The 24,476-nt window shown below is 32.7% G+C and overlaps 1 protein-coding gene across 1 annotated transcript in view; it reads right to left on the bottom strand.

The window, feature by feature from the left end:
* The window catches only part of LOC143078596 (tonsoku-like protein), a 157,090-nt gene that overhangs the window by 113,598 nt on the left and 19,016 nt on the right, over positions 1-24,476 (bottom strand). Inside the window, exons 8-17 of the mRNA XM_076253452.1 lie at positions 23,763-23,915; positions 21,381-21,506; positions 20,685-20,902; positions 20,252-20,337; positions 19,913-20,020; positions 16,555-16,622; positions 9,325-9,405; positions 7,328-7,564; positions 2,698-2,812; positions 1,357-1,498 (exon numbers count right to left, since the gene is read on the bottom strand). Coding sequence (XP_076109567.1) covers positions 1,357-1,498; positions 2,698-2,812; positions 7,328-7,564; positions 9,325-9,405; positions 16,555-16,622; positions 19,913-20,020; positions 20,252-20,337; positions 20,685-20,902; positions 21,381-21,506; positions 23,763-23,915 — 1,334 coding nt within the window. The remainder of the gene's footprint in view (positions 1-1,356; positions 1,499-2,697; positions 2,813-7,327; positions 7,565-9,324; positions 9,406-16,554; positions 16,623-19,912; positions 20,021-20,251; positions 20,338-20,684; positions 20,903-21,380; positions 21,507-23,762; positions 23,916-24,476) is intronic.

The following is a 24,476-nucleotide window of genomic DNA, read 5'->3' as shown; positions in this document are numbered from 1 at the left end:
GTTAATAAGTTCTCAAAAAAAAACAGGGGGTGAGAGTGACCCAAGGGGACTCGCCTTTTATTTCATTTGATTTGTTTTATTGTAACGTATAAGAACATATAATGTTTAGGAGTGGGGATCTGACTGTTTTTAAGTATTCAAACATGAGGGGTTGGGTGGGGTGACACCATGGACTCAACCTAAATTTAATTAATTTGATTTGTTTTATGGTCCTGTGATCATTACTGAAAACCATGTGTGTATGTCACTTACTGTTTTCTTCAAGTTTATAATTTATTATTGTTATTGAAAATTTAAAAAAAAATCCCTTAGGGTTCTATCGGAAATTCCTCCCTACTGTTGGCCCCTCAAAATACAACTAAATAGACCCCAAGAAGAAAAATAATAAGAACTGAGCAAAAACTTTGTTTAGGAGTCTTAATAGCAATTAGTATAATTACGATTTTTGTTATAGTCCGATTTCTAATGCCGAATATATAAAAGGCCGAGTTTATTATAGTCCGAGTTTGTTGTGGGCCGAGATTAGATGAGATACCATGATACTTCCGATACTATTGGGCTTTTACCTATTGAATAGAAATTTGTAAAAATCATAGTAAAGACGAAAAATGTTCATTCATGAAATATTTTAAACACGCTATTAATTTTCACTTCAACCGGAGGAAGGTAGGAAACGTTTGAAACCGGGATTGTAGTACTCCCGTTTGGTGGCACACATATATGGATCTGACGCATGTCTGAAGAATACCGATAAAATCATACCACGTAGAAACTGCTGTCTCGTGTGTGTATTGATTTTACTTTCCGCGTAGCGCAGATCCGTGAAGAAGTTTGTTCGTCTTTCAAATGAAGTTGAATTGTTTGATTTATCGATGAAATTTCAGTACATTTTTATTCAAGCTGTATGCTATTAAAATAGAAGAGCTCAAAATTTCAAAAGCATCTTTCTATTATTAGTTTTCAAACACCAGCACTACATTATCTAGAAGTAGGACACACTTCCTAAAGTAAGTTAGTCTGTCTCTTTTCCGGTTAGGTCGATGCCTTAAGAAAGTTTATTGCTATAGCAAGCTATAGCAAACTTTCCAATAAAGAGATATGATCAATGATATGCTTGCATATGACATAACTATGCCACAATCTAAAATAAATTCAAGTTTATAAAAGGAAAACCATCTTTCAAGTTATCTCAAATAGCCCGTAATTATGTGGAAATATTTCATCATCCTTAGTCTACACAAAGGATACATCATCACAACAACAAAAGATCCCACAGAAGAATCCTAGTGGTCAATTTAATGTACAAATTAGAAAAGACTTAGAAGTTCAACTATAATTTTACTTCCAATTCCTAACCTGAGATCTGAAGAATGTCCAGTCTTTGATTTACGTTTCTTGGCTCTCTCTTGTAGAGGGAGATGGGGAAGATCACATTCTTCTACAACCCTCTGACTTCTGCTTGCTTGGCTTCTTTGTACACTGTCTACTGATGATTTTCCTAAATTTTATGGGAAAGGAATAAAATTATGTGAACTAGTGTATTACAATATTTGCTAACAAATATATAGATATAGGAAGATGTGGTGCGAGTGCCAATGAGACAACTCTCCATCCAAATAACAATTTAAAAAAAAGGAAACCATTATAGGTCAATGTACGGCCTTCAACACGGAGCCGTGGCTCACACCGAACAACAAGCTATAAAGGGCCCCAAAATTACTAGTGTAAAACCATTCAAACGGGAAAACCAACGGTCTAATCTATATAAAAAAACGAGAAACGAGAAACACGTATAAATCACATAAACAAACGACAACTACTGTACATCAGATTCCTGACTTAGGACAGGTGCAACCATTTGCAGCGGGATTAAACGTTTTAATGGATCCAAACCTTCTCCCTTTTTCTGAAACAATAGCATAACATCACAACATAGAAAAACACACGATAAAATATCAATTGGCAGGCTAACTCAATGAAAAAACGTAAATTAATACACTATGAAATATGTTCATTTAATTTGCAATGTTAGTTAAGTTATTTATATTTTTGATAAAAAAAATCACCTGTTGATGTTGTATTTTAAGTTGTTTCACAGGATGAATGCAAGTGATGTATCACTTTTTTTCAAAAAGCATCCACACTTTTCTTGTTTAAAATTGATATATATATCAGTTGCTTTCAGTGAGTTTAGTATTTTTTTTTAAGACTTTTTTAAAATTACAGTGTATGTCAAAGTTAGAAGCAGTGTTAGATGTAAATCTTTTTTTTTAAATGGACAGATATGAATGAACTTCTTATGATTTATTGCAAATTTTTTTGTAATTGATGAGATATTGTTAAAATAGAAATTCTATTTCAATACCGTAGACCAATTTATTTTCGTGGATTCATTTATTTTCATGGATTGAGGAAATATTGTTTTTCATGTATATTTGATTTTGTGGTTGTGACAAATTCTGAATATAAGGCTCAAGCAAATATTTAATTTTGTGGTTTAACTAAACCTACAGAAATTGATATACAACGAATAAAAAAGAATCTACAGTAGTTTAGAATACCTTAAATTGATGTTTAAAGCAACAAATTACGAAACATCATTACATGCACCTATCTCAAATCCTCTATTTTCTATTTAATACGGGAAATACAAGTTCATAACCTTTGGTAACTAGTTGACCGCTTATCATTGATTACCTCTCTTTTTAGAAGCCAGTAATGTCTCTGTATGTTGGAATTTCTTCAATAATTCATCGTCTAAATTATCACAGCGGTCTCTCCATGATCTCAGACAATCCAACGCTGTGTTACCCTGATAAATAAGAAATTTGATATAAACCTTTATTTCAGTATTGCCGTAAATAAATCATAATTTTAGCTGTGTCAGATAGAAATCCACCTTATGCAAATGAATATCAATACTGTGGATTCATTTATTTTTCGTGGCTACAAATTTTCGTGGATTGATAAAAACTTGCGTATTCGTGGATATTTCAATTCGTTGTTTTAGGCAAATTCTGCATACATTCCTTTAGAAAATCTGTATTTGGTTGAACATTTAAATTCGTGTGTACCCACGAAATCCACGAAAATTGGTATCCAACAAATATTAATGAATCCACAGAACATCTGGCAGGCCCGTAGCCAGGAATTTCCAAGGGGGGTTCCTTGGACTCATGCTCATGAACTCAACTTTAACAGTCACAATTTGAACAAAACATTCGACTTTAACAGTGCTTATTTGATTTCAAGAGGGGGTTCTGAACCCCCCTGGCTACGGGTATGTCTGTTAGCCTATTCTGTGTTGAAAAAAAAACCCAATGGAAAGTCTGTAACTGTTTGAAAAGTGATCTTCAATAAGAAATCTACAAGGCTGACCACAATTTATCTTTTATTTGTATTTGAATGTTCCCAAATCAATCAAAGTCTTATACATGTATATATATATGTGCACTTGCATAACATTGATTTCTATCCAACGCAACTCATTTGTTAATATTACACAATTGGTGTGTTCTTTAATATACACATGTAGCATGACCAACAACTAACAAAGAGTTCCTGTCAAACCAGTGCTAGGGGCCATTTTGAATTTGCTTCATGTTGAAGGTTATCACTCTGACTTCAGAGTCGAAAAATTGCAAAAACAAACGTTCCTTTAGTTTGAACATATTTATTTATAGTGGATTGGGAAACAAGTTTTGCAACTTATATTAATCCTTTTCCAATTTGCAGGTGCGAGTGCTGCCTTGTAGCGGCATTAGCCTACTCTTTTTCGAAATCTACAAGGGTGTCTTTAACGTGCAAGAGATATGGCTCTCTCTTAACACAGGTTCCTTTGCATTTGGTATTTTACTCATTAGCTTTAGATTTTTTTTTATTGCAACTTAATCTGCAACCACCTGGATTCCATGTCAATGTCAAGTTACAGCAACCAAGCTAGACAAGTTAACAAATAAAAGAGTCATATTTACATAACTGTCAACATAATTTACAATGTCCTTACCATAATTTTCAACAATGAGCTATTCCTTGTGACAGGAAATGAGTATTTCTCAGTAGTATGTGAGCTGCAATCAACATTATGGGTTCATTTGTTGTATAATGTGCACTTGCATAAGATTGATCTGACACAGCTCATGTAATGAAAGAACTGACAGACAGTTTGAGTGAAGGTATAATAATTTACATACTAATATAAACAAGAGGCTCTCAAGAGCCTGAATCGCTCACCTGAATTTTTTTGGTTTAATCTCTCATCAATGATTATTTTGGCTTTTCAATTTATTTAAATGTTCTTTGAATCGTCCTATTTTCTTCAAAAGCAAAAAAAAATCATTTTCTCCTATGTTCTATTTTAGCCATAGGAGCTATGTTTCTTGACATACAAGGAAATGAAATATAAAATTTATACTAGATACTCTGAAACTCTGAAACTCATTTAGCCTAAGTTTGGCTGAAATTGATACAGCAGTTTCATAAGAGAAGATTTTTTAAAGTAAGTCAACATGGTGAACAAATTGTGAAAAAAGTCTTTAAAGGGCAATAACTCCTAAAGAGGTCAATTGACAATTTTGGTCAAATTGACTTATTTGTAGATCTTACTTTGCTGATCATATTTGCTGTTAACAGTTTATCTTTATCTATAATAATATTCAAGATAATGACCAAAAACTGCAAAATTTCCTTAAAATTACCAATTAAGTGGCAGCAACCCAACAATTGGATGTTTGATTCATCTGAAAATTTCACGGCTGATAGATATTGACCTAATGAACATTTTTACTCCATGTCAGATTTGCTCTTAATGCTTTCGTTTTTGAGATATAAGCCAAAAACTGCATTTGACCCCTATGTTCTATTTTAAGTAACGGCGGCCATGTTTTTTGACGGATCAAAAATCAAAGCACACACTTTGTGCAGGATAATCTAAGGAACAACCATGCTAAGTTTTAACCAAATGCATTCAGTAGTTTCAGAGGAGAAGATTTTTTAAAGTTAGCAAATATGATGAACAAATTGTGAAAAATTGTTATTAAAGGACAATAACCCCTTAAGGGGTCAATTGACAATTTTGGTCATAATAACTTATTTGTAGATCTTACTTTGCTGATCTTTTTTGCTGTTTACAGTTTATCTTTATCTATAATAATATTCAAGATAATGACCAAAAACTGCAAAATTTCCTTAAAATTACCAATTAAGTGGCAGCAACCCAACAATGGTTTGTTTGATTCATCTGAAAATTTCAGGGCTGATAGATCTTGACCTAATGAACATTTTTACTCCATGTCAGATTTGCTCTAAATGCTTTTGTTTTTGAGATATAAGCCAAAAACTGCATTTGACCCCTATGTTCTATTTTAAGTAACGGCGGCCATGTTTTTTGACGGATCAAAAATCAAAGCACACACTTTGTGCAGGATAATCTAAGGAACAATCATGCTAAGTTTTAACCAAATCCATTCAGTAGTTTCAGAGGAGAAGATTTTTTAAAGTTGGCAAATATGATGAACAAATTGTGAAAAATTGTCATTAAAGGACAATAACCCCTTAAGGGGTCAATTGACAATTTTGGTCATATTAACTTATTTGTAGATCTTACTTTGCTGATCTTTTTTGCTGTTTACAGTTTATCTTTATCTATAATAATATTCAAGATAATGACCAAAAACTGCAAAATTTCCTTAAAATTACCAATTAAGTGGCAGCAACCCAACAATGGTTTGTTTGATTCATCTGAAAATTTCAGGGCTGATAGATCTTGACCTAATGAACATTTTTACCCAATGTCAGATTTGCTCTAAATGCTTTCGTTTTTGAGATATAAGCCAAAAACTGCATTTGACCCCTATGTTCTATTTTAAGTAACGGCGGCCATGTTTTTTGACGGATCAAAAATCGAAGCGCACATTTTGTGCAGGATATACTAAGGAACAATCATGTTAAGTTTCATTCAAATCCATTCAGTAGTTTCAGAGGAGAAGATGTTTGAAAAATTGTTAACGACGACAGACGACGACGACGACGTCGACGACGACGACGACGACGACGGACGCCAAGTGATGAGAAAAGCTCACATGGCCTTTTAGGCCAGGTGAGCTAATAACCCCTTAAGGGGTCAATTGACAATTTTGGTCAAATTGACTTATTTGTAGATCTTACTTTGCTGATCTTTTTTGCTGTTTACAGTTTATCTTTATCTATAATAATATTCAAGATAATGACCAAAAACTGCAAAATTTCCTTAAAATTACCAATTAAGTGGCAGCAACCCAACAATGGTTTGTTTGATTCATCTGAAAATTTCAGGGCTGATAGATCTTGACCTAATGAACATTTTTACTCCATGTCAGATTTGCTCTAAATGCTTTTGTTTTTGAGATATAAGCCAAAAACTGCATTTGACCCCTATGTTCTATTTTAAGTAACGGCGGCCATGTTTTTTGACGGATCAAAAATCAAAGCACACACTTTGTGCAGGATAATCTAAGGAACAATCATGCTAAGTTTTAACCAAATCCATTCAGTAGTTTCAGAGGAGAAGATTTTTTAAAGTTGGCAAATATGATGAACAAATTGTGAAAAATTGTCATTAAAGGACAATAACCCCTTAAGGGGTCAATTGACAATTTTGGTCATATTAACTTATTTGTAGATCTTACTTTGCTGATCTTTTTTGCTGTTTACAGTTTATCTTTATCTATAATAATATTCAAGATAATGACCAAAAACTGCAAAATTTCCTTAAAATTACCAATTAAGTGGCAGCAACCCAACAATGGTTTGTTTGATTCATCTGAAAATTTCAGGGCTGATAGATCTTGACCTAATGAACATTTTTACCCCTTGTCAGATTTGCTCTAAATGCTTTCGTTTTTGAGATATAAGCCAAAAACTGCATTTGACCCCTATGTTCTATTTTAAGTAACGGCGGCCATGTTTTTTGACGGATCAAAAATCGAAGCGCACATTTTGTGCAGGATATACTAAGGAACAATCATGTTAAGTTTCATTCAAATCCATTCAGTAGTTTCAGAGGAGAAGATGTTTGAAAAATTGTTAACGACGACGACGACGACGGACGCCAAGTGATGAGAAAAGCTCACATGGCCTTTTAGGCCAGGTGAGCTAAAAAGAAGATGTGGTATGATTGTCAATGAAACATCTCTCCACAAGAGACCAAATGGCACAGAAATTAACAAACATAGGTCACTGTACAGTGAAAATTCAAATGAAAAGACACTTATATATGTCTGTTCACAACTTTTAAATTCATTCAGATAAAAAAAGATTCATTAGAATCTATCTAAAAATGTATTCAAACCTCATCATCTTTAGCCAAGACATTAGCTCCTCTCTCAATTAACAAGTCCATAATTTCCATGTTGCCACAGTTACCAGAGTCTATAAGGGGAGTAACTCCTCCACAGTACTGACCCCCTCGATCGTTGATGGCTGCTCCATGGTCCAGTAGATACAAGACTATTTCATACACGTCATGGTTGGCTGCCTCATGTAAGGGTATCCATCCACAATGATCACGAGGGTTTACAGGATGACCCTGAAATAACATTTTAAATCCAGTCAAAGTACTTAAATCAGTCTTGTGCAATTATACATAATTTTAAATACCGAAAAACACATAATCACAGAAGAAATAATTTGGATTCAATCATTTAATAAGCATCAGGTGAATACATTTTTTTATCATGCAATAAATGATAAGCAGTTTTTAATCTCATGGCCTGTAAAAAATGAAATTATTAAAGGTATTTTGCCTTTTGATGTACTTGTCAGACGCCTCTAATACAATGGCTGTTGTTTGTTGCTGTATATCATATTTGTGTTTCATTTATTAAAAGTAATGCCCATATATCAGGCTGTTGGATTTATCTTTTCAATTGTTTAACATTTGTCATATGCGCTTTTTATAGCTTACTATAGGGTATGGATCTTGCTTATTAGTGAGAGCTGTACGGTGACCTATAGATGTTAACTTTTACATCATTTGGTCTCTGGTTCATATACAATGTTATAATCAAACTTGTTTATAAATCTGGAAATGTTTCAAATCAAAGTTACACATAGCTTCCTATATACTTGACACCTTTGTTCTGCATTGAAGCCAATCAGTAATTTTACCAGTATACTTCACAAACTGGAAATAACTCCTATTCAATTGTAATTTTAAACACATTTTTGGAAAGTGAGATTCAAGCAAGCACCATAGATCCAAAGCAAACATTTTTTTAAGATTTCATAATCATGGGCCTTACAGTTTTCTTGAACCTGAAATATTAAGTAGCTTTTTTATCCAACATATATAATATACAACAGTACAGACATCAAGCTGGGGTCACACATTCACGATTTTTACTGCCGTCCTTGACAGGATCATTCCCGATTAAAATTTATCAAAAGTCTGATCAAGATCCTATGAATCGTGGATGTAAATTCAAACTTTAAAAATTTAATCACGACAACAATCAGATATTGTTCGATAGAGTCGATATTCAACCGTTTCCAAGCGAATTTATCCCGATAATCCCGTTCTAAATCCGCTTCTAATCCGATTTTTATCTTTCGCCAGGTAAAATTCGACCGAGTCTGTCACGACTTCGTCCCGATTCTACCGAATGTAATCCGACAGAGATCAGATAGTGACAAGACAGTGAACCGACGCTGACGGAAGTTATCCGTTCGAACAAATTTCTCCAGATCATTCCCGTTCCACAGGACGCCGTCCCGAATACACAGAACATTGTTAGGAATTTGATCCGATACAGCAGAATCTGTCACGACATAGGCACGATTGTAATACGACTAGACAAAATCGGCCGAGTTTCCCCGAATGTTACGGGACGCACCTAACTGTCGGGGTGCTTTGCCAAACTATTCGGACCCTTCCCGACCAGTAGGAATCTGTTACGAACAAAAACAACTGAGTTCAGACAATAATAGGACATTCCAGATAATGGAGGATACTAATCCGACTTTTTCACTTTTCATGTCGTATCGCTGTCTGATCTCAAACGGGAGTAATAATCGGCAATGTGTGAACCCCGCATCAAATAGCAAAATTTAAAACTAAGCGACATATAGCTTTCAGCTTTTTTGAATATATTTTGTAACTACCGGTAACTTTTTAACCGCAGCATCCTTGTAGAGATATCAACATTTTAAAATTCCATTCGCAAGGAAGATACATTTTTGTCACCTGTTTTCCCAATGACATGTTCAACTTCAGCCTACATGGAGTGGCATGTTATACATTTAAAAGTTTCGTGATAAAAAATATAACAATACTATGAAATCATCAACCTGTTCAATCAGCTTTTGAACTTTCTTCAGATTACCCTCTATGCAAGCTCTGTGTAATGGAGTTTCTCCTTTTTCATTTCTCTGAAAAATATAAAAAAGAAGTTTCACCTTGACATATGTAAATAATGTGTACATTTTTGTTTAGCTGAAGCCAGCCTTTGGGTGTGTTTTTGCTGTGCTGAAGTCTCATTGGTGGCCTTCGACTGTTATCTGCTCTATGGTCAGGTTGTTGTTGCTTTGACATATTCCCCATTCCCATTTTCAATTTTATATGCACAATAGAAGTATATAAAGCATTGATGGTATTAGATGTATATTTCATTAGAAAGACCTTAGGAGCAGGTAAACTAAAAAGGTGAGATGATAGGGTTAAAAGTGTTGTAGCAATAATAATTGACAATAATTTGTATTACATAATACTACTTGAATAAGAGAGAAAAATTTACATCCAACATGAGTGCTTCCTTCCTGCTATATCTATTGACGTATCACAACTACATACACCCATAGGCACTTGTTTCTATCCAAGGGATGACGCACTATCAACATATATATACGTTGATAGTGGGTCTTTCCTTGGATAGAAACAAGTGCCTGTGCATACACCTGGTGAAATCATATTTCTGAAAAACCCCAATACTAAATATAACATTTGGAAACTTTGAACTTCTATTAATAGATTACAAATTGACAATTTATTAAAAATTTGAAAAGAATTCCACAGAACCACATCTAGCTTGCAATAGCAATGGTCAGTGAACACTTGTAGTGTTGGCCGTAAAAAAAGTTCATTTATCAGGAAAAAAAACCAACAGAAAATGAATCAGAAAACAAATTTATAAATCTAGATCAGGGTGCCATCTCTTGACTACTCATCATCTGCCAATAAACGAAATGTTACATATAATGAATACTGTTAAATGAATAATAAATTATGAAGAGGCTTCTATCCAAGGTTTGATAAAGTCAGAAATAGAAATAATCTTGGATTCTTGCGTTTAAATTTAAAAGGGTAACCGCGAAAATAATTTGTTTTTCTTCAAAAAAAAAAAATCTCTTGCTTGGTTTGGTAAAAAAGACCTATAAAAATATAAATACAAAAGACAAATCACATTTAAAATGACATTAATGAAATCCTAATGACATAAAGTAGGGCAAACAGATTTTCTTAAAATTTTGTAATCCAGATATCAAAAAAGAAGAAACCTACATTTATCAATTGTAACAATATGCATCAAAAACTGAAAAGCAAGCATTTGCAACTGTAACTCCCTGAACTGATCTTTTTTATAGAATAAATTTTTTTTCAAGGGTTCAAAATACATATACAAATAGTATACATGGAGGAATACAAGTAGTACTATGATTGCTATTTTTTCACCTGTTACAATAATTACATAAATCTGCTACAATTCATAAAGATCTGATATTATTGGTTAGCTACAACATGTATGTTATTATTGTATTGTTCTCTGTTACAAGTCTTTTGTCACATTATGTATATATAATGTATTGCCATAGCATGTTATATATGCTTTTGCAAATAAAATATTCAATGGGATAACTGATTTAACAATTACTTAACAAGGACTTTGCACTTGTGAGCATACATTTGTAAAAGTATTGTGAATACAAAAATTGTAACCAAATTGCATTTTTCAGATAAAACCTAATATACATAATAAACTATCAACACAGATATATCATGCCAGGGAAGAGAAAATTCAGAAAAGACAATCTGATGGACAGCAACAATGTTATTCACTCCAAAGTTGCTGTACCTAGGGAGCAGGGCCTGGAAATGATCAACAAGCTAAGATATCGTGATAATAATGCAACTTGATACAAAATATCATTGTCTATCTGATAGGAGTTGTTCCTTACAAACTGACAGAAGCAGACAATTTAACATAAACAAGAGTGAACTCACTGAAATGTCTCACCTTCTTCACTAATCATTGATATTATGTTGATAGAACTGAATATAATTTTTATTACAACTGTCACAGAAACTGACCATTAACCAAGAAAATTTAACATTGACCAATGAACCTCGAAAATGAGGTCAAGTTCAGATGAACCATGCCAGGCAGGCATGTACAGCTAACAATTCTTCAATACAACAAATAAAGTTGACCTATTGCTTATAGTTTACGAAAAAGACCAAAACACAAAAACACAACACTGAGCAATGAACCATGAAAATGAGGTCAAGGTCAAATAAAACCTGTGCGACTGATATATAGATCATAAAATATTTCCATACATCAAAAATACTTGACCTATTGCATTTAGTATAAGAAAAAAAGACCAAAACTCAAAAACTAAACTTTGACCACTGAAGCATTAAAATGAGGTCAAGTTCAGATGACACCTGCCAGCTAGACATGTACACCTTACAATCATTCCATACACAAAATATAGCAGACCTATTACATACAGTATAAGAAAAACAGACCAAAACACAAAAACTAAACTATAATGACTGAACCATGAAAATGAAGTCAAGTTCAGATGACACCTGCCAGTTGAACATGTACACTTTACGGTCCTTTCATACACCGAATATACAAGACCTATTGCTTTAAGTATCAGAGATATGGACTTGACCACCAAAACTTAACCTTGTTCACTGATCCATAAAATGAGGTCATGGTCAAGAGAAAACTGTCTGACGGGCATGAGGACCTCACAAGGTTCGCACATACCAAATATAGTTATCCTTTTACTTATAATAAGAGAGAATTTAACACTGCAAAAAATCTTAACTTTTTTTTCAAGTAGTCACTGAACCATGAAAATGAGGTCAAGGACATTGGACATGTGACTGATGGAAACTTCGTAACATGAGGCATCCATATACAAAGTATGAAGCATCAAGGTCTTCCACCTTCTAAAATATAAAGCTTTTAAGAACTGAGCTAACGCAGCCTCCGCTGCCACCGCAGGATCACTATCCCTATGTCGAGCTTTCTGCAACAAAAGTTGCAGGCTCGACAAAAATCATCCACACTTTTCTTGTTTAAAATTGATATATATGTCAGTTGCTTTCAGTGAGTTAAGTATGTTTTTCAAGACTTTTTTTTTTAAATTATAGTGAATGTCAAAGGTAGAGGCAGTGTTAGATGTTAATCTTATGTTTAAAATGGACAGATATGAAAGAACTTCTTATGATTTACTGCAAATTTTCTTGTTATTGATGAGATAAATTTATACAAAATGTCATTGATCTATCACAAGTAGGGCCACACTTAAAAACATTTTGGTTTGCCGGGAACTTTGCCCAAACCCTATCCAAAGGTCGAGTCAGTGGCTTCGTAGGTAGGCATTCTTTTATTTTAGCTAAGAAAAATTGAAGTATCAGATGTTTTTAGTCTTCTTATCTGATTTAAAAAAAAGCTTTTACACATCAAGACTATAATAGATTTTGAGTTGGTAACTATTTTTTGCGTAGGTTGGGTTAGAGCAAAAAACTTGTTCTTTTTTATGTCCTATCTTCTATCAAGTTAACTTAAAGCAGACAGCTTATCATTGAAAATTGCCTATTAATTCAAAGTCACTGGACCATCACCTAGGGACCATGCCTCAAAGTAGTTGTCAAATTGATATGAACTGATAGTAATGCAACTCAACACTAGATATCATTGATGGCTCACATTTAATTCCTATCAAACTAACCTGAACAGAAAACTTAACAATGGCTGAAGCTGACATCACCAGAACTATAATAAAATTGAGAATGGAAATGTCAAAGAGACAACTACCTGACCATAGAACTGACAACAGCAGAAGGTCACCAACAGGTCTTCAATGTAGCGAAAAATTCCCGCATTCGGAGGCGTCCTTCAGCTGGCCCCCAAACAATATATATACTAGTTCAGTGATAATGAACGCCATACTTAACTCCAAATTGTACACAAGATACTAAAATTAAAAATATTACAAGACTAACAAAGGCCAGGGGCTACTGACTTGGGACAGGCGCAAAAATGCAGCGGGGTGAAACATGTTTACGAGATCTCAACCCTCCCCCTATACCTCTAGCCAATGCAGAAAAGTAAACGTACCTATATATGCCTCGCCTTCCATGGCAAGTGAGTTAAAGCACAGCTAGATTATAGCAAGAAATTTTCAAATACAAATGTACAGCAAAAAGATAAATGCAAACAATAATATATACTGCTGACAGACATACACAATATAAAAATACACTAATTTACACCAAAGCTTTTTGATTTCTTAGAAGGTGCTTTTAGTTGGAAATTGTTTCCTTCCAATTTTTGGTGGTTCATTTTTAATTTCAATGAAACATCTAAAATGTCAAGTAATATAATGATGCACACTTAGGATTCTCACAATAATGTGGGCAAGTCAGGAAATAAATACTCGACATTCTTTTAATATTACTATGTCAGTGTTACAAAAGGTTAGTGTAATAAAAGAGTGCAACATATTTATATTAAAAAATACCCTTTTTAACATATTTAACATATCGAAAGGGCAAGCATTGACAATAATTTAAATATATCACAATTTTTTTAATTTAAGATGAGAAGATCTGGAAATACACTTGACGTCATAGATTAGAGTACATGCAAAAACAATATTTTACTAGGTCAGTATCACAAAAGGTAACAATCGTTATACATTTGCCCTTCTGGATTGTCAGTATCACCAACGGTAACAGTTATTATACATGGACGATATATAAATATGAATCTTGAAAAATGTGATTAATATCCTGAACTATGATGTCAAGTCAAAGCAAAAAATGTTCATTGTTTTCACACTTAATGTGCAAAATAGTTCAGAATATGGATGGACAAGATGTTTCGGATATGAAATTTGCAATTCAACTAAATAATTTTGACTTTGGAAAAGGAGAAAAGTTTGAAAACTTGAAATACCCATCTGAAATGTGTCGGTATTTATTCAAAAGGAATTTCTACTATGAGGAAAATATAACTCAATTTAAAGACTTAATGGATATAATAGGTAGACACGACCTTGTAACAATGTTAAATGTTTACAGACAAGGTCATAACACTGAAACAACTTGTCATGCTTGTAGGAATTTTATTAAAAGTAAAGACGAAGAAACTGGCAATGGTTCTGAAGCAGATAGAATAAAAGTATAAAATGGTATGGAAATACATTCTGAAGAGGAAAATGACACTACAGCAATTTATCAAACCAAAGATTGACTAATGATGGAAAATCAATTTGAAACGCTGTCGTTGTTAAAAGATCAGGATACTCATTGAGTCTTAAGAAAATATATAAAAACTTAAGTAAATCTAAGTTATTGCTTGAAATGTGAAAATGAGAAGGACAAAAATTGATGTATATTAACAATTCTGTATGATGCTGAAAGGCATACAAAGTGTAATAATAAATAAATTTGCACAGAAATGTTTTGATTTCTAATGTTATAACTTGAAATTTGTTCCATTTCAATTTCAAGTAAATCAATTTTAAATCAAACAAAACATCTACATGTTATAAGTGTATTGCAATTAATGACGTACACTTATTAAGGAGGCTCGCGGGTACAAAAATTTTATCAAAACTTAAATTTTTTTTTTTTTACATTACAAATTTTATTTATTACACTATTAGTTGTTACTAAATGATTTGGTACAAAAAGCAACCGAAAAAAAAATTGTTTTGGCCCGAGATGACTTTTAATTTTTTTTGTATCATTGCAAAAGCTCCAAATTATCTCCCTTTGGTGCAAAAATGCCAGTTTTTGGCATTAAGATTGAAATATCTTTTTTAACTCATCGATGACCAATTTCTTTTATTTATTTTTTTTCTAATAAGCTGTACTTAAACTAAACAATTGTAAAATTTAAGTGATTTCTGTAATTAAGTTCGTTTTTTATATTTCGATATTACCTGTATTTCTCCTTTTAGTTCAACAGGAAAAGGGTACCTGAACAAAAATGCATGCTTCTTTTGAAGGCAGATTGTGAGCTTAAATGAACGGTGACCCCATTTTTTTAATTTCATTTTTCTATTAAGTATATCATAAAGTTCATTTATAGAAAACATAGTGAAATCTTATATTTAAAAAGATATTGGATTTAGACCCTCAAGCCCCCTTTAGATCAGATAAAATGTGAGACAGTCAGGAAATTAACACTTGACTCTCTTTTAATTTAATTATGTTAGTGTTACACAAGGTCATTGTTATAAATGGGTGCAACATAATTTATAAATCAAACTTCATAAATATTACTTGTCGGAACTTAAAAGTGACAAGATCATATAATTTTGCAATTGATGACAGCTATCTATTTTAAAATACAAAAACTGACTAATAATGGAAAATTTATTTAAAACATCATTTTTTTAAAATAAGAAGATACTAACCAAACTAAGAGTTAAAAGTATGGAACTGTATTTTAAGATACGTCTACTCAAAGATGATAGGACTTGTGTAAATTTTCTTGAATTCAATTTGTTTTATAAATTCAGAATACTATTGTTTGTACATGTATCATTTTGTATATTATGCCTGGCCCATCCTGAAGAAATCATTTGTTTGGTTTGATTGATTGTTCGTTGCTTAACGTCCAGTGGCAAATATTTCATAAATGTTCACAACGAGACAAGGATGCCTGGTCACCGTCCCGTCCGACTATGTTTGGTGTTGTCTACCTATGCTTGGTAAGGTTGGGTAGGCAAGAAGGGATTTCTTTTTTGGCTAGCAACAAAAGTTTAGATGTTTAAGACATATCCTACCATCTGAATAAAGTAATACTGGTTTATATCCCACCCTTGCACCTTGTTCCCTGTAAATCAGCAAGTGTATTAATTTACTATTGCTTGTTTGAAAGAGCATTCAAAATTCAATTTGTACTAGTAACCTTCAAAGTGATAAATCTAGTTGTTAGGGGCAACAAATAGAGGCTTCATTCATCTGACAAAAATTCTTAAAAAATAGTTAAAAGTTTAAAAATTCAAACAAGAAACCATCAAACAATTTATAGAAATCATAACAGATGATATTGATTTTCAGAGCTTTATGCCCACAAGATTTTCCCAACATTCCTTAATAGGCATATTGTAATAGAAAATAGTTCACACTGGCCTTTACAATAGGGAGGTTAAGTGGAAATACTTCAATGTGCATTGTGGTTAAATATTTGAACCAATCATTGAACAAACAGTTAATTATTGCAACATTCCTTTTTAGTTGAAGATACCACTTGAGATAACACTTACAGTGGCCTTGGCCTTAGTGACCCTCCTTGAACTAGTTTTAACTTTACTTCCTTCTTCCTCTGATTCCTCTGTAAGTATAAAGTATGTCAAGATGAATATAATGATACCGAAATATAACAAAACTACAAAAGATATTAAAGGTATTTGTAATGACATGCAGCATCTATTAATTGTAGATCATATTAACTTTAATATAATAAATTCAGAAATTAATGTGTGCGCATTCATTCTTGCGATTTTTGAAGAACAGACAAAAATGCGAGATTATAGTCGCCGTCAGCTGAAATTTGTAGCGGTTATCGGTAAAAATAATCTAAACTATCAATCTCGTTCACTCGAGATATAGTTTTTCACATTCCATTCATAAATCGCAAAAAGAAAAACCACTACTGACCTACCTTTTAAGTGATTGCACTGTGATAATCCTGACCTTCACATTTTCATAGACGATTTTGAATGGTGGAATCCGCCATTGTTTTTACCGGAAGTGTTTCCGTGGAGTTCAATTTCATAAAATTTGCATAAAGCGCGGGAAACCTTATCACATCAATGAAAAGAACATTTCAGGAAACTGCGTAAATGACGAATGTCATATGTAAACAAATTATCCTCATAGAAACGAAGATGGCGGAATTACAATGGAAAACATTCTGGAAAATGTGAAGGTCAGGATTATTACAGTGCGATCACTTAAAAGGTAGGTCAGTAATGGTTTTTCTTTTTGCGATTTATGAATGGAATGTGAAAAACTATATCTCGAGTGAATGCGATTGATAGTTTAGATTATTTTTACCGATAACCGCTACGAATTTCAGCTGACGGCGACTATAAGTATTGCGAAGTCAGGTAAATCTGCATACAGACATATTTATAAGATATCAGAATGCAAGTTCTTATTATTGGATACTAACCTAGTCGCATTGTTTGCATTAAGGCCAAATAAAAATATATGTGTGGTTCCAGTTACACACTTTTAAAAAATAAGGTCGGTAGGTCTGCAAATTTTTTAAATTTTTTTTAATTTTTATTTTTGAATGTCAAAATCCGGGAAAAAAATCGTGTTTACCGAAATTGTTTCCGGTATTATACACGCCCCAAATGGAAGTCCACCATTTTTACATGTGTTTGGTTGTAAAATAAACAGTCATGATACGTTTTTAGTTAATTTTGTTGCATTCTGTTATGAATTGTTGCATTTTAGCCATAACAGATACTTGTGATGGTAATTCAGATGACAGAAATCTATGAATTTAATTATTTTAATTCACAATCCTCAAAATTCGATCGCTTGAAAATTTATTTTTCAGAAATGAAAAAAAAAGTTCTAGGGTCTGGGGGTTTTAACTAGGGTCGGTCGGGTTACTGGAACCACACATATATTTTTATTTGGCCTAATAAAATCACTACAATAAATACTGATTTGACAGTACTAGTATTTACCCCATATCAATTTTTTTTTCTACATGCCAAAAAAAAAGATACAATCAAAAGATCCCATGGATCAATTATTTGTAAATACATTTTTGAAGCCCAATACACATCACTATCATAAACAATTAACCGTGCCATTGGGAACTTCACTTACATTATAACAATATCAGTAACTATTTCATTAATTTAGTTACTGTAAATTCAGAAATTATTGCGAAGTTTTCAATATTGCGACAGGGTTAAAATTGGATAAATTTAAACTTGCATTCTCAATTTTTTTGAATGAATTTAATAATATTTTTCTCAATATCACAAAAATTCTAATGGCATTTAGTCTAAGATGACAAAATCGCAATAATAAATGCACACAATAATTTTTGAATTCACAGTATTTTTTAGGACATTTGTACTTATGCACCAATAGTAAAAACATATCATAAAAAAAACTAAGGAAAAAAGTATTCCCTGTGAAGTAAAGACGATGTAGACTGATTGCATACCGTAAATTCAGAAATTATTGCATGCAACTAGGTTAAGAACTTGCATTTTAACAAATAAAACATAAATATGAATGTAGATTGTTCTGAAATCAAATTTATTAAACTCTCCGACTCTTTCTCTTGTCAATAAGATAAAGGATCTATATGTTGTTTATGTAAAAATGAAATACTTCAGCAAACTATTACGTAATAAATAAGAGTTAACAGTAAAATTCAAAACCAGAAAAAAGGAGAGAGTTAAATGAGGACTGAGGTATATGAGCAAACAATTACTAAACAAGAATGTGTCCCCATTACATGGATGCCCCATCCGCACTATAATTTTCTATGTTCAGTGGACCGTGAAAATGGGGAGAAATTTCTAATTTGGCATTAAAATTGGAAAGGTCATATCATAGAGAACATGTGTACTAAGTTTGAAGTTGATTGGACTTCAACTTCATCAAAAACTACCTCAACCAAAAACTTTAACCTGAGGCAGGATAAACGGACAGATGGACGAATGGATGAACAGACCAGAAAACATAATGCCCATAAATGGGGCATAAAAATATCTGACAGCATATCATAAGCCTAAAGTAATGCACTGTAATTTCTGATCTTCATCTTGATAATCATTGGATGATTATCATCATGATCATACTGTAAATTCAAAATTTTTGCGAGGTTTTTATTATTGTGAAAAATGTGAGAAATGCAATAATTTAAACTCACACTTTGAAATATTTTATATGAATTAAACAGGATTTTTCTCAAAATCGTAAAATTTAAAATCGCATTTCAATCTAAAATGACAAAATCGTAATAATAAATGCACGAAATAATTTCTGAATCTACAGTACATGAAGCTTCTAGCAGGATCAAGACTGAGCTGAAGGTTCAACTTAAGCTGTACTCTGATATTATCAACTTCAGCTACTTATGTTTTCAAAAGTCCAGATGTCAGCATGTTTTGAAGAAACACAGGATTGACACTAATTCTTTAGTATTTGGTAAAAAAAAATATTTCATCAGATGATTGTGTGGAACAAAATGATAAAACAATATGTTGAAATTGGCACTAATTTTTTCAATATTCAAGGCAATTTGCTTTTGTTGCGGCTGATTGAACATAAATACGACAGAACTGAAACCACTTTGTTTTACGTGCAAAATACATCATACATCAGAATTTCAGTAAACTGCTGAATTAAAAAGTAGAGGCACAGCAAGAAAATCATGCACCTAAAGGCAGGCTTCAACTGGCCCCTAAGTACACATACTAAAAATTTTAGATGGTGATATTTCTTTTAACTTTTCAATAACAGCATTACTCAATTCTTTTTATTAAATATTTCTTGAACACAAGTTCTTTTGGATTTTTTTGACTGTCTCTCTCCTCCTCAGACAATTCCTCATCACTGCCCACATCATACTTTGTACCTTACCTGATTCTGACAATTCTGATATACTGAGATTATCTACATCATCAGACCTCTGACTTTCTCTCTCCTCCTCAGACAATTCCTCATCACTCCTCACATCATACTTTGTACCTTACCTGATTCTGACAATTCTGATATACTGAGATTATCTACATCATCAGACCTCTGACTTTCTCTCTCCTCCTCAGACAATTCCTCATCACTCCTCACATCATACTCTGTACCTTACCTGATTCTGACAATTCTGATATACTCAGATTATCCACATCATCAGACCTCTGACTGTCTCTCTCCTCCTCAGACAATTCCTCATTACTCCTCACATCATACTTTGTACCTTACCTGATTCTGACAATTCTGATATACTCAGATTATCCACATCATCAGACCTCTGACTATCTCTCTCCTCCTCAGACAATTCCTCCTCACTCCTCACATCATACTTTGTATCTTACCTGATTCTGACAATTCTGATATACTCAGATTATCTACATCATCAGACCTCTGACTATCTCTCTCCTCCTCAGACAATTCCTCATCACTCCTCACATCATACTCTGTACCTTACCCGATTCTGACAATTCTGATATACTCAGATTATCCACATCATCAGACCTCTGACTGTCTCTCTCCTCCTCAGACAATTCCTCATTACTCCTCACATCATACTCTGTACCTTACCTGATTCTGACAATTCTGATATACTCAGATTATCCACATCATCAGACCTCTGACTATCTCTCTCCTCCTCAGATAATTCCTCATCACTCCTCACATCATACTTTGTACCTTACCTGATTCTGACAATTCTGATATACTCAGATTATCCACATCATCAGACCTCTGACTATCTCTCTCCTCCTCAGACAATTCCTCATCACTGCCAACATCATACTTTGTTTTAATATTATCCAGTTTCCGTTCAGTTTGTTTCAGGTGTGTTTTCTGTTTATAGTACTTCTGTACTTCTACCAATGATTTCAAAACATGGACCTGAAATTAAATTGTAGTCTAAACAGATCAATAAACTATTTTTGACTCATGAATAAATACAGATAACATGTTTGAAACAAAAAGTTGTCGGATTTCTATGTGACAGACTAGCTTGGTGGTGTAGCAGTGGTGTAGCAGTAGTGTAGTGGCCTTGAGTGTGTGGTGGACATGGGTCAATTTCCAAGATCAGTGAATCTAGACTTTTATAACCTGTCTGTATGCAAGCATTCAATATTCAACAGATAAACTATCATAATTTCTATATTTTATTTTTTCTCTCACTTTCCACAGAATGTTTTTAATCAAATAAAGGTATCTTCCCGAGGACAGATCCAGCTTGTTAACAATATTACTTTCTGGTTTTCCTAGGTTCTTTATACAAAACATCCCCCCCCCCCCCCCTTTTAAAAATGCATATAATATTACAACTGATTTAGACAGAGGGAATTGTAGTCTTTCCATTACAATTAAATATTACCTGTAATTTGTAGTGATTTGCTTTTCTAGCACATTCAAATGCCTTCATATAACACATGCTAACATCATCATAACTTTTGCCATCTAGTTCCTGGCATTCTGCTATATTTAACCATGTTCTGCATATCTATGAGAAAAAAAAATTGTGAAACAAAAGTAGAAATTGATCAGTGTTTATAAAAAAAAAATTGATGCAACTTAAAGGGGCACTAGCTACGATATATATAAAAAAATAAAGTATGATTTTTTTTAGATCAATCATTAATCAAATTGGAATAATGAAATAATAATTTGCTTTTAGCAATCAATTTCCTTTAATTTTGTTGAAATAAGCGAGTAAACATAATTTTTGACTGATTCACTTGCAAGTGAAAACGTCATCATCATTCTAACCGGTATTCATGTGAACTTCAAGTTAACCCCTAGCTAGAGATTGACAACGCATGCATTGTACGTGTACTGGTTATTTAAAGAAAAAGAATGTCAACAATGAAAGTGAAACTACGGTAAATCATTTGATTACTAATTCGATGCACATAAAATCATTCTTATAAGGTTAAAAACAATGAGAAACATCTATTTTTAATCTATAAAATAAAATCAAACAGACCTATAAAAATGCAATTGCACGTGTTGGTTTAATCTATTCGTATCTTTATTTTTGTTTACATCGCTTATATGGTCATTTGAGGTCAAATCGATAGTTAATTAGATGGCGTCTGGACTAAAATACACACGAAACGAACCTATATATTATCTACACCATGCTCTGTAAACTGTTTATTTTAGACTTTTGATAGTTTGGATAAATGTTTTACATTGTTATAAACCAAATATGAGAATTTGAGTCAAATCGGTTACAATGAATTTGACAGCTAGTGCCCCTTTAAGCATGAAATGACAAATTTAGCAATTTTTGCATTTATAAAGGGACATAACCAAAGAAAGGTGAAAGTGACAAAATTCAAACTTGATCCGTGTTTGGTGGTAATAAGCATTGTGTATCAATTTAATAACATTTGATTGAGGAAAACTAATTTTAGAGACAGAAACTTTTGAGAAATATGTATGGATATATGAATGTAGACAAAAAAGGGTAAAACTTAATGCAAGGGCTTCTCTTGAAAGTACAGTACATTCCGGTTATTTGCATAGCCTATTTGTCAGACCAAATTATGCAATAAAGCGGAGTATGCTTATATCCGAAATGCCAAAATACGGAGTCAAATAACATCGATAGTGCAGATCAGTAAAGGAAATCCTGAAGAAAGATGAACGTCCATAATCCACTTACAACATATTGAATGATTATTTATTCTAATAAAAGATATTTGTCTAGTGTCATGCATTTTATTTCATTGTTTATTCTTTCAATAAAGTTTATAAACACATTTAGTTTTAGTTTATTTATGTACCAACTTTTCCTTTACCTGAGATACGAAAATAAAATTGTTTCTATGACCCGGATGTACAAACTATATTGTTACGCTTTAATTAAAACAAACTGTTGAACAATGCTAAACAGTTTATAATCATTTGATACAATAAATGTGTAATGAACTGCCTTTAATATGCAGTATTTACCGATTGCACAGTGATGTAACACTGTTACTTTAACCTCGTTAGTTTCGTATATGCAAAGCAGTTAACAGGTGCACGGGTTATTTGCTAGACACGAGTGTTGAAAGTGAGAAAATATAATAATTTTAAGTTAATGTTCTTTTCAAAAAATATTAAAAATGAAAGATTGATGTATGAAATTCTTCAACCATATATAAATGCCCTGTAATATTTAACATAAATGTAGATCACCCCTAGCCAAATTACGAGATTGCACATTGGATAATGATCGATAATTAGCAGGCGTTATTGTTTTTAAAATACACCCAAAATGTAATCTATGAACAATGTTTGAAATGCAATCAATAATTAACACCTTTTGAGATAGAAGATCATAGAATGGTTGTGTTTTTACAACAATCAGCTGATTGACATTTTTATGACCTCGAGGCTTAAAATAGAATATGGGAAACTTCACCTGTATACACATCGAGGCCTTTTTTTATAATCATATAAACACGTGAGAAAGAAACTGTTTTAATACTTTATTTAAACAGAGACATACAGAAGTAAATGTGAAATAATATAAAAAATTATGATGCATTCAAGAAAAATAAACTTACAAAATTGCTGTTTCAAGTCAAAATTCTCGTCAGTTTTAACTAAGCATATCTAGCTTTTAACAATTTAACATTAGATGAATGGGAAATGGTTTTGTGCAGGAGAAAAGTATGCAATTAACAGAATTATGCTATTAAGCGGTATGCAATTAAGTGGAATCGACTGTAGTAATGCACAAACCTAAAAAGAACAGAGTACCCACCTGACCATAATCTTCACCCCGACATTCTTTTTCTTTATTGTAATATTCAACAGCCTTGCCATACTGTTTATTATCCGCATACGTCTGGGCCAGAGATATGTAGATAGGTATCAAATCCTTTCCTGGTGACTGTTCATCTATACTACAGTCCAGCTGAAATTATAAAACACGAAAGTTAAATCACTCTGTATAAAGTATTCAATCTTACTCAACCAAAAACTTGTCTACAAAAACATTCCAAATAATACATTATAACTGTCAAAGGTAATAGTGTTAAACTTTAATGTGAAAACTACTGGCTACACTATAGTCCAACTGTAATGATAAAACACTACAGCTTATTTTGTATATATTTCAAAGCATATTATGATCAAACATACTGTTAATTCCGAATTTCAGAATTTAATGCATTTATTATTGTACATATTCAAGCAACAATGATAAAAGATCTAATACAACTGCTTTTTTCCTAATGCTTGTACTTTAAGGTTTGGATGGGTTGCTTGCTTGGTTTGTTTGTATAAATGTTTGCTCAATTATTGTAATTAAGATTGACATCTGCAATCAATAGATAGGCAGGGATTCAGCTTGTATACATCATTCTTAATGTTATTGGATGTCAAGTATAATGTATGCAAGCTGAAGCCTAGTCTCTCTATTGATTCTGATCCTTTAAACTAAAAGCATTAGGAAAAAGCTCGACACAAATAGTTT

Source organism: Mytilus galloprovincialis, chromosome 6 (assembly GCF_965363235.1).
Source record: "Mytilus galloprovincialis chromosome 6, xbMytGall1.hap1.1, whole genome shotgun sequence".
Classification (NCBI taxonomy): domain Eukaryota; kingdom Metazoa; phylum Mollusca; class Bivalvia; order Mytilida; family Mytilidae; genus Mytilus; species Mytilus galloprovincialis.
This window is presented reverse-complemented; position numbering and strand designations above follow the sequence as displayed.